The sequence below is a fragment of the Brachycentrus maculatus genome, unplaced genomic scaffold, assembly GCF_059751285.1.
Source record: "Brachycentrus maculatus isolate JH-2025_06_01 unplaced genomic scaffold, ASM5975128v1 h1tg000522l, whole genome shotgun sequence".
In the NCBI taxonomy this organism is placed as follows: domain Eukaryota; kingdom Metazoa; phylum Arthropoda; class Insecta; order Trichoptera; family Brachycentridae; genus Brachycentrus; species Brachycentrus maculatus.
The window spans coordinates 362,495-375,000 of record NW_028281268.1 but is presented as its reverse complement, the minus strand read 5'-3'; the positions used below and the strand labels follow the sequence as shown (position 1 = coordinate 375,000).

Sequence of the window (12,506 nt, the reverse complement as noted above, 5' to 3'; positions counted from 1 at the left end):
CACATTAAAATAAAAGAATAAAAGAAACCGGTCTAATACTTACATACTTCTTGTATGGAATTTTCGTTTCAAGATCAAATTTTAACAGAATTTGTGAATTGAAGGTATAAAGCTGCGAAATTGACATCTCAATATAGATAAAAAGAATATGGAAATCTGGGATTTAACAGAGCTTATGACTTGCCATACGCTGGTTTTGAGTGATCACTTTATACACGCGTAACATTCAGTCTATTCATTATTGAAAACCACACTACTCCAATTTCAGAAGTTGTAAATATCCTTTAAATGATACCTTCTTTAACTTGCGAGTTCTCGATACCAACTAAGGTTGAGTAGGATGACTTTTTTTTATTTAGCACCTGAGACCTTTAAGATTTTCCCGATTTATTTTATATACTAAGAGACGCTTAAAAAAAATTCAGTTTTCGTTAAAATTATAATTGGTCCAGTTATTTCATTCACAATAATTTTAGTGTGCTTAAATCTTAAAATATTTGGACACTCAAAATATTGTAAAGCTTTCAATCGACATGCGTCATTTTTATTTGAAATAAATTATTTATAAACACGTCAATTTTAATTAACAGATGAATCACCGACAAGACACACAAGGTGGCTTGGTGTGTATCTGCAAAAAAAATGTTCTAAATATGTAAAAATGTTGAAAATGTATATAAAAAAAATATATATATGTGTTTTACTTAGCTTAATTTCTCCAAATGACTTATAATATGTATTTTCAATTTCCTTCATTGATATTATTGTTCGTGAACATTGACGAGTTCATAAATTACAAATTTTAATCTGTATTAAAACAATATTGACGAGTAGCAGGATAAAAGTTTGCAACTTTTGCCATCCTTAAATTAATTGTGCTACTCACCGCTAGTCGTAGCATTAACAAAAATGTTATTCGAATCATGAGAGAAATTTAAGGATTTTTTTTATGTTTTAATTTTATATAATTTACATATTTCCTAAGGTACCTTTTGAATAAACATTATGTAATATTCAATTTAAAAAATATGGTGAGTTTATTTTGTTATAAAAAATATGACTACATATTATAATTTTCCAACCATCATCTTAAAACGATAATCTTTCTGGCCTTTGTTAACTAAATTGGAATTATACTCAGTGTAAGAGAGAGTCATGATATCCAAAATATTTATTTTCTATATTTCTTCAAAATGTATCTTTGACATTTTCAAAAAGATATAGCTAATAGCGGTTTAATTTTTTTAACTGCAGAAAATTTGTTCTCTTTCCTAAACATTGAAAGGGAGACAGTCGCGTTTGCAGAGCAGGTACCTACCCATTAGAATGCTCAATTTTATCTGGACGCACTGCAATAGGTCCCCTTATATTCTTCTATAATTTCTGTGCTCGCATGTTTATTGTCTATGACATCGTGTTTACAAAATTTTGAAATGTGTCTGTAGTGGAAAAAGCCACTTTTGCCTTTTTTCACTTGAAATATACTTTGAAACGTTTTGAATATTTATTTTAACATGCCTAAAGTTAAGGTGACTAGTGTCGTGAGCTTCAGCAGCGAGGATCCAGTAATTATATAATATTTTTTACTTTTTGACAGTTTTATAACCCTTCTCGCAATGTTATGACAATATATTTTCATATTTCCTTATCGTATATTGTTCACAATCTTTGTCACAAATTGTGAGACTTATATCTTCATTTTTTTTTTCGGTTACGTGATAAGACAAGTAAGATTTGATTTCGTTTGACTTGAGGTAGTGTTTTACGAAAGTTGCGCTGTACTAACTATCCAAAATTGTTATTATTATTTGCTGTTACCTTACTAGACGTATTTTTTATTTATTGTAGAATTACCCTGCTAGTAATTTGTTATCGAATGACATTTCTCACATGCGTTGGATTGGACAAAAAGGCGATTCTTCTAACTCTGTAGTGTTGCAATTGGAAAACTCAACACAAATAACTTCTGTATCAATTGGAACATACCATTCTGCACTTATCGAAGTGTTAGTTGGACGCTCGGAAGCTTCTGGATCTTTTGAGGTATTTATAATCTCAATTTGCTTTTAAAATATACATTTGTTTCGTATAACAGTAAAACATTGATATAAACTTTATATTATAAAGGACTAATACCGAGCCAGTAGCGTTATATAGAATTCCGTTTTATATAAAAATATGTTTCATTTAAATCAAAAAACTTTTTTCTGATAATACGAACATTGTATTGTTTATTTAGATATAAATAAACAATTAAAAAGACAAATAAAATTCCATTTATAATATTGTCATCGGGCACTCGTCGTGAAGTGACGTCACATGAAGGAAAGGTGATCAGTCCTCCGCTTCAGGTACCAGTCCAGGGTATATTGAAAGCTGTCCCACCGCATGCCCAGATCTGATACAGAAGCATCTAGGCTTCCTGACAGATCTGCTCTTGCTAAGCAATTTTTTTTTTGAACTAAGTTGCGAAATTTATTGAAAATGTGAAACAACATAAAATTGTATCCCGATTTTACTATGAATTTACATTTAAAAGCTTTCAATATACCTGTCACTGCCAATCTAAATAATACAAGGCTGTAAGTCCGTCACCAAATTTTCTAGAAGTTCCCCAGTGTAGGCAGTGAAAGGGATTAGTGTTTAGTTCAATTAGTCAGCTAGATCCGATTACGACTCGACGTTGGCCGGCACACAGACCAGTCCAGGGTAATATTAAATAAATACTAGAGTGAAAAAATCTTATTTATTTATTTGACCCCCCCTCGGATTTGAACCCGGGACCTCCAGAACGGTAGCCAAGCTTGCTTACCATTACACCACGGAGGCGACAATAGATTATATATACCAGGGCTTTTTTTAAATAAAAAAGGTCCCGGAACTCACTTTTAAACTCCCAGAAAAGGCCCGGGAACTCACAAAAACATAATCAAATATCATTTACATATTCATTACAATACCATATTTTGTCATTTTAACGAATTATATAAATACAGATTGTAATTACGTTAGCACAAAAATTGTTTCGTCTAATTGATTTTGAAAATTGAAAAATATGTATCTGTGAAAAAAGGTGCTGGAATTTCCATTCCACCGTGTTGCGTGGAAAAAAGCCTCGGATTATACTCTAATGACATTCTCTTCCAGGTTCTAATATGTGCCAGTTCTTTTATGAACCCAGCGGACTCCCGGAACTCTGAGAATATATTACGGGTCAGGACATTTAGTAAAGATCAGATGGTACCAGCTATACAGGCTAAGAAATGGGATAGAATTAGAGTTGTGTGCACTCAACCTTTTAACAAACATGTACAGGTAAATGTAGAATAATTTTTCTTAATTCAAATTTTATCTGTGGATTTTGTTGATATTTTAAATTTTATCTCTGGTCTTAGTTACAAAAGGTGAAAGTTTCATGGTAATTTTTTTTTTAATTACCTAACATCTAAGTGACTCTTAAATCTAGCTACGGCTTATGCAACACCGCTTATCAAGACCCTACTTAGGCTTCAACATTTTAAGTTTCATAGCCTATGCCTACTCGTGAGTGGATTTACTCTTTATGTTTAAAGTTATTATAATTTCATGTAATTCATGAGTGAAAATTCTAGCCAAAAACACTCGCAGTTTCGTTACTTAGACCGCGTACTATACTTGTGTGTAAATATTTGATATGGTTCTCCATGTTTATTTAACACATTGTTTGCGGGAAACGCTTAAAAGCGTCTTTTACATACTGTTAGTAGAGAGCGGGAGATGCTTATAAGCTTTCTATTTGCTTACTTTTGGTAGAGCATGAGTTGCCAAAAAACATTGTGCAGATCGGAATAGGGTTTGTAATTACTTTTGATTAGGTTAGTTGTGATTAGTATACGACCCTAATTAGTATACTAATTAGGGGACGGGTTGATGAAAAAACCGCGCGATAACAATATGTTAATATGCTACTGAATGAATAGTTTTTTTTTTCTTTTATTTCAATTTCGATTTGAAGTTAAATGAGATACTGCAAATTTCATATTAATTTCATAATATGCGATACGAAGAATTTCAAAATCAACTGTCTTTGTAAATAATAGTTCATTCAAATTCTCAAATCTCCACAAGTTATTACTGATTGCTAAAAAAAATTGAATGAGCGTTGCATTTGAATATGTGCGTGTTTTTATAAACATCTGTCACAGGTGTCTTTATCATTTGAACCCTTATCCGCACCCGAATGGTGCATAGGGCACTGCATCATACAAACGCAGTGTTATCTTGATCGTTAACACACGAAGGAAAGGTGATCAGCCCTCCGCTTCAGGTACCAGTCCAGGGTAATATTAAATAAATATTATTGTGAAAAAATCATTTATATTTATTAGACCCCCCTCTGGGAATCGAACCCGGGACCCGGGTGTCTTTATCTGGGATAGCCAAATATGCTCCTTAGAGTTTTTATTTCTGACACTCTTACCATGTTTTTTTTTTCTATTACGCTTTGCATTCAATTCCATATGTCATGATATGTCGCACAAAAGTTTTATATATAATATTTAAATTTTGCTGTCGATCTTCATTTCAGGGTTTTTCCATATAGAATTTTTCAGGCATTCTGAGATGACTGCAGCCTTTTTTACTTGCCCCATTAATTCACATGATCCCTTTAACCACATAGTTGTACATGTTTTCATAAATATTGTTTGAATTTGCAGTTTGGGCTTTCCTTCATTGAATTGTATAACAGTGATGCCCAAACTCCAAATGTGTCCAGCGATTCGCAAACATCATCACAAATGTTGGGAAGGTTTAAACTGAAGGATTTATCTTCTGATGAAGAGGACGCTAAACCCGGAGAGTTATTTGCGAGATTTAAACAAAAGGGAACCCTTTCTGCAGGTTTGAAATTTTTATGTCTAATGGTGGGGACTGACCGGAGCATTTTATCGCAAAGCAACATCGTAACATCGCTTATGGCGAGCATCCAAAACTATGGATGGAGCGCTCGGCTCGCTGTACTGACTATCTGAATGCTCGCATCGTAACGTGTTACGTTACGACGAAATTGCTCCGGTCAGTCCCTAACATAAAAGTAATAGAAATATTTAATAATCTAGAATATTGATTTAAATGAATTAGTCCCTCTAGTCCCCTATTCAGTCCAAAAAATAATGTCAACTTTTGTCCAATTCCATAATGTAATGGTCATACCTGCCACCGTGCTGTAGGTACCGGGTTCGATTCCCAGGCAGGTAATTATTAATTCAATATTTATTTAATATTACCGTGGACTGGACTTAAAGCGTACAACTGATCACCTTGCCTCTGTTTAGTTAACAATCAACTTAACATTGCATCAATTTGATGCAGTGCCCTATATGCCATTGGGTGTGGATGAAGGTGAGAAGAATACAATCCAAAATCACAATGCAATGATATGTTTTATATTATATATGTCTCAACTTGATATGAAACATCTATCGTTCTTCTTTATATAAAAACGATGGAAATCTGAGCATCCCAGGGCTTATGACCTGGCATTTGGCTGGCTTAAGCAATCACTTCATACACTTGTGTAACGTTCACCAGTCTGCCCATCATTGAACATATCGTTTCGTTCATATATTTCATATCAAGTTGAGGCACATATCGACGTGCCCTACGTAAAAGTACTCTAACTACATTTTGGTCAATTTTGAGATATTTGGTGTACGTTTTCAACTGACCGTTATCTACAAATATAAACAAACAAAAAAAATGTATAAAATAAGTTACGCCTAGTTTTCAGGCGTATAAGACGCTATCTACATCGAACTTTCGAAAAGAACTGAACTCCTAAAACGCTAACTACTTAATTTTGACAAGGCATAAAGTTTTAAAACGATTTAATACATTGTTTTATCGTGTTTTTGAATGTATATACTAGTTACGAATTTCAGATAAAACTGTTATGAATAAAATTAAAATACGTTAAAAAAATCTTCTGAGCTCTCTCCTGTAAAGTAACAGATTTGCAGATAGTACTTTATGTAGGGGCTGTCGATATAATATTGACATCTCATCCGGGCTGAATAATCTGGTATAATAAATAATATGAATATTGTTCATATGTTTTATACCTACTTTTTAGGGATATTTTACAACTGTTTGTAATCAGAGACAACGAATCTAAAAATGAAAAAAAGAAGATTTCTTGTTTATGCCCTGAATTCTTAAATTGATAGATAATTTCATTTTTAGATGCCCAGATACGTCAAGCCAGTTCCCCGCTCAACTTGAATTCTGACAAAAAGAACACAAACTTGTTGGTAAAAGCCTCCAGACCCCAAAAAACTAACAAAATGAACGATCCAAAATCTGACGACGATAGCGCATTGTCGCGTCGCAGGGACGAGTTATTTTATGAAGACGAAGACAATGAAAGGAATGACAAAATAGACAGGATCATGAAACGAGACAGAGAAGAAAAGGCAAAAGAACTTGAAACTAAAAGAAATAGTGTGAAAAAATTCAAATCAGATTCAGATGATGAAGATATGGGCCAAGATATCAAAGCGTGTCCGAAAAAGCATAATCTTTTCGATACTGAGACTGATAATAAGAAAGATGAAAGCTCTTTAAAGGTCCAGCATAGCCAGGGGAGCAGAGACATTTCAAGGTCTTCGAAGATTGATATTGATAGAAGCGACAAAAAGCGGCATAGATCTCCAGACGGAAGAGGAAATAGTTCTGGTAATTTTATTGTTTTCAAATATTTTAATTTTTAAATACTCTCTCGAATAGCATCAAGCTGAGGCAAGCGTTATCGATAAAATTAAGAAAGGTGTGTTGAGATGGTTTGGACATGTAGAACGAATGAGTGAGGAAAGAACGATAAAACAAATTTATGAGGCGAATGTAATTGGAAAAAGGAGTAAAGGAAAACCGAGAAAAACTTGGCACGATCAAGTATGCCAAATACTTGAAAGTGGTCAGGTTAGGAGTCGAAACAATCGGTGGGTATGTATGAGGAGATGCATGAACGTGGATGAGGTGAAGAATGTTTGCAAGGACAGAGTGGTGTGGCGTTCTATTCTCTCTGCCTACCCCTGCGGTGAAGCGGCGTGATGGTTAGTTAGTTAGTTTAATAGCATCATTTTGCCAAATTAGCTTTTAGCTGAAGCATAATAAAATTTGCTTTTGGGTCTGTTTATTAGAATTTAATTCAATTTAATGGTTCTAACCCTAATGAAAAAGACTGAATGCACTCAAAATGCGAACTCTCAGATGAATGTGTGGTAAAATAATGTATGATAGATGTTTGAATGGTTATATAAGAAAATAATACAAGGCTGAGATAAGCATTATCAATAAAATTAAGAATGTGTAGGGTTGTGATCTCGTGGTTAGTGTCGCAGACTCTTGAGTCGGTTTGAACCCTCTACCACAATTTGATACCTATTTCTAATAATGAGCCGCCTGAGGTGGAGACTGACCGGAGCATTTCGTCGTAGCAAAATGTCGTAACATCGCTCGCGGCGAGCATCTGAAACTATGGATGGAGCGCTCGGCATGCTGTACTGACTGCCTGAATGCTCGCATCGTAACGTGTTACGTCACGACTAAATGCTCCGGTTAGTCTCCACCTTTAGTCTCACAGAAATAGTATGAAATTGAAGTATTTTGGTAAATACAATTTTGGTAATAAACTTTAAAAAAAAAAAATAATGATATGTCGATATGGTTTTTGCATGTGAATCAAATGACAAAGGAAAATCAGTAAAACTAATTTGAGGCCAATGTTGTTGAAAATAGGAGTAGAGGAAGACAGAAGAAAACTTATTAGAAATCATCATTAAGTATTTCAAATACTAGAAAGTGGTCAGGTCAAAAGTCCAATTAACCGGGAATTCATGTATCTCTTTCATACATATCTCCGGGTTTTTGGACTTTTGACCTGACCACTTTCTAGTATTTGAAATACTTAATCATGCCTTCAAATAAGTTTTCTTCCGTCTTCCTTAAAAAATAATTAAACAATACCTTTTCTTCAAAATGCAAAAACAACACTTTCTGCCCTGTAGCGGGTAAATATTAAGTTAAAAATATGTCTCTTTTGCTGGGATATAGTACATTTTCTGGGCATTCCGAAAACATGCACAACTGAAAATTGACGATTTTTGATTTATGACGTTCTTGAAAGTAGTGAGGGAAGTGTCAGAAGAAGAATAAGACACGTCAAAGACTTTTTAATTTATAAAATTCCTAAAACATCAATCATTTCATTTCTCATTTTGGCAAAATTTACTTTTTGAAATAAAGTATTTTCAGCTGTTTCGATAATAACCGTGTTTAAATTATTGTATGTTTCATATATTTCAGTTAAAAAGCAACGATCGACGGATAACGAAATGGTAGCTATCCCACGAGGTCCCATGTGCTTGAAGGGTGTCGTGTTTGTTCTTAGTGGCTATGTCAACCCCAAACGGAGCACCCTCAGAGATACTGCCATATCTCTAGGTGCTAGGTACAGTCCGGATTGGGGACCCAACTGTACCCACCTCGTGTAAGTGTTTTTTTGCTATTCTAAAAAGCTACTCCCTGTCCACCTCCGTAGCGCAGTGGTCAGCGCGTTTGGTTGCCGTGCTGGAGGTCCCGGGTCCGATTCCCAGGGGGGTCAAAATAAATATGGCTGATTTTCACTCTCATATTTATTTAATATCACCCTGGACTGGTACAAGAAGCGCAGGGCTGATCACCTTTCCTTCATGCAATTAATGATCAAGATGTTACTGCGTCGCTACGATGCAGTGCCCTATGCACCATTGGGTGTGGATAAGGGTTAGAAGAAGAAGAAGATAAAGTTAATACTTGTATAAAATTAGCAAACATGCATGTGGAGCATATGGAATTCAGAAACTGCCTCTAGAATGTTCTAGCGGTTAGCAGGTTCTTCCAAATTAGGCCTGTATTCTGTAGTTCAGGCTGTAACTGACGATGAATTGCTACTAGTGGAAATCCTGAGTAAAGAACCCTGACTAACCCTTAGTAATCGAGTGCTAAGTTATCATGCATGGTTTGCCGTACTACTTAGTTTCGCCGCTATGGCGCCAAAAATACAGTCTTTATTCTCAATATATTTAATTTATTGCTTTTTTAATTTTTAATTTAATAAAAAACTAAATATAAATTAAAAAAATTATAAATTTGGTTTGTAAAATGCCCAATTTGAAGTGAAAAACATGTCCCGTAGAACGGGGCTACTTGAACTTTGATGTGTTACTTGAGCCCAGTACAAAAATAAATTAGACTGTCGTATCGATCAAAGTTTCGTGACAGTAAGTGTCACCTGTCAGGGAAACAAGGAATCATGTCGATGTGTTCATTATTGCAGACCAAATACAGATTTAATTTTTTTTTTGTACTGGGCTCAAGTAACACATCAAAGTTCAAGTAAAAAAAGTTTTTAAAAAAACACAAAAATTATTGTTGTTTTGTTTTTTTGAATTGGACAACTTTTAAATTATGGAAACTCTTTAAGTTAAAAGTAAAATAACCTGATATTTTTAGTTCTATTTTTGTGAAAAAAAAAACGAATGTTGAGTTCTACGGTATAGAGTTTTTTTAAAAAATTAAAAAAATCATTGGTGTTTTGAATTGGACAACTTTTAAATAATGTAAACTATTTAAGTTAAAAGTAAAATGAAATTTTTAGTTCTATTTTTGTGAAAAAAAACCCAAACATTGAGTTATTAATGTACATTATTAAGTACGGCTCCCTATATACGTAAATTACTTTAGAATTAAATCTTCTAAGTAACTCGTTTATATTTTCATTTCCGCTCTAGATGCGCATTTGCCAACACTCCGAAACATGACCAAGTAAAGAAATTAGGAGTTCAAGCCGGGATAGTCAGCGGCCAGTGGATTGAAGACTGCAAGACGGAGCAGGCTTGTCTTCCGTGGAAGTGGTATGCAGTAGACCCTCAGCAGAGAGTTGCCCGACCCAAAGACGCACTCCCAAAACCCCAAGATAGTCCAAGAAGTAGAGGAGATTCGAGGAATAACCAAAAGATGTATCAAACACCAAGCACTACAGCTAGTACCAGTCGAAGTATGTCGTAATATTTTTATACCTTGTTTTACTTGGTAAATACCGCTATTTCGTAAAATTGTTTTTCAAACACTGAATGCATCGAACACATGTCACAATATATTTATTGAAATAGTGGTATTTACCAAATAAAACTTAATTTTAAAATGGATATTACCACAAAGAAACTGACAAATCAATCTTTTTTCTTTTGTTGTTGTTGATTTGTTCGAAGAATGTGGGTGATCTTTACCGTCCAAATTTATTATGTCTCAAAATTATTAAATTATGAATTTATTGACTAATTTAACTAGACGTTTTATCAATGTTCATTATTCAGGCTCTGTCAAATTAATTAAAAAAAATAATAAGACTAGTACTGACATCTGTGGTGGTTTTCATTAAAGCTTTTTGAAGCTGTAGTTCACATTTCGACGTGCCCTACATAAAGTGCTCTAACTACACCGTTATCTACAAATATAAATAAACAAGAAAATATGTTAAATAAATTACTCCTAGTTTTCTTCAGGCGTGTAAGACGCTATCTACATCGAATTTTCGAAATGAACTGAACTCCTAAAACGCTAAGTACTTAATTTTGACAAAATATAAAGTTTTAAAATGATTTAATACATTATTTTATCCTGTTTTTAATGTTTAATTCAAGTTTAGAATTTCAGATAAAACCGTTAATTGAATATAAAAAATATGTTGAAAAAATCTTGTAAGCTCTCTCCTGAAAAGTAAAAGATTTGCAGATAGAGTACCTTAAGTAGGGGCCATCGAGTTTTCAATGTTTTTGTTCCGATATCACAATTTTAATTTTAATAACGTTTCTATTTATTTTTCCACATCACATGGCTGATGATTACTTAAACTATATTTATTTACTCAATTATCAGTTGATTTTCGGTTAATCCATGATATTGTGTCAAAAAAAGTTACTAAAGAGAAGAAAAAAAGATTTTAAGGCAAAAGAAATTCACTCATTAGAATACAGTTTAGTTTGCAAGAACTCAGTCACCAAGAAGCCAATGGGCAGGTTTTAAACTATTACTGAAAGAAGATTTTGCGACACTTTTTCAACATTTTTCAGGTTTAATTGCATCCTCCTCATTGCATTACAAAAGCTAGAGCTACATTTTTCTCATTATGTATATATGTACAAAACCCATTATTTCAGTTTATGAAGTATGCTTTATTTAAAATTTAAACAAGTTTTTCATTGAATAACTACAGTTTCAGATGAAGAAATGGACACGGAAGATGAGATTGAACGAGTCCTAGAAGAACAAAAGAAACAGGAATTGAAGAAAACAAATGAAGAAAAGGGAAAACAAACAAAAAATATTCAAGAAAATGAATCTACAAAAGTTAAAACTCAAACTAAAGTAGATACAACACAGAAAGAGACAATAAAAGATCTTAAGGCATCTAAAAATGTATATTACAGCTCTGATTCCTCTACGGATATAGATGAAACATTGATTGAACAATTCAAAAACCAGGCACCAGAGAAAAATGTAAAAAATACTGAAAAAGAAATCAAACCTGTTTCTCCTACCGTTAACAAACAAAAAAATGATGAAACCAATATCAATGATACGAAAAAGAAGTTTATAACTGATGAAATCAAAGACCATAATAACGGAGAACCTTTTGACGATTTGACGATAAAAGATTCCCTCCCCGATATGTTTTCTGGAATCAAATTCTTCATCGATCCTAATCTGTCAAGAGCCAAATACGATGTCGACGAAGTTAAAAGATATGTGCTGGCTTACAAAGGTGAAATCTTGGATGCGTGGCCGAATAAAGAGATAGATGTAGCAGTCACCACAGACAAATGGGCAGATGACTTGAGAGACGGGAAGGCCAAGAAGTGCCAATTCATGCGACCGGAATGGGTTTGGAAATGCAACGATACAAGAGAGTTATATTCATTTGAGAAGTACAGAATTGCATGAAGCGTTTCTCTCATCTCTCATATCTCATTTATTTCTTGAAGAAATATACATTATTTTATATTATTTTGAGAAATAAAGTTATTTCATATTTTATATTTTATATACTACTACTACTACCACTACCATCACGCCGTTTCTCCGCAGGGGTAGGCAGAGAGGATGGAACGCCACACTCTTCTGTCCTGACATACACTCCTCGCCTCCTTCACATCCATACATCTTGTCATACATGCCCTCCGATTACGCAGACTTTTGACACTGCCAGATTTTAGGTTCTGATTGATCTGATCGTGCCTAGTCTTTTTCGGTCGTCCTCATTCTGTTTTCCCTCTCACATTTGCCACATATATTTTCTTAGTCATTCTCGTTATCCATTCGCTCCACATGTCCATACCACCGTAAAGAACTCTTCCTAATCTTTTCGATTATTCCTCGTTCAGCCTTACATATATTTTATATTATATTTCATATTTAATATTTTATAT

At 33.8% G+C, this 12,506-nt stretch overlaps 1 protein-coding gene across 1 annotated transcript; it reads left to right on the top strand.

Annotated features, from left to right (window-relative positions):
- The first annotated feature begins 1,383 nt into the window (after positions 1–1,383).
- On the top strand, positions 1,384–12,164 carry LOC148301754 (DNA repair protein XRCC1-like). Its single transcript, XM_088272768.1, has 8 exons — positions 1,384–1,565; positions 1,849–2,043; positions 3,148–3,315; positions 4,698–4,881; positions 6,223–6,714; positions 8,344–8,527; positions 9,810–10,075; positions 11,294–12,164. Exons 1-8 carry the CDS (start codon positions 1,515–1,517, stop codon positions 12,019–12,021), a joined length of 2,268 nt encoding a protein of 755 aa, XP_088128894.1. The 5' UTR covers positions 1,384–1,514; the 3' UTR covers positions 12,022–12,164.
- The last annotated feature ends 342 nt before the right edge of the window (positions 12,165–12,506 follow it).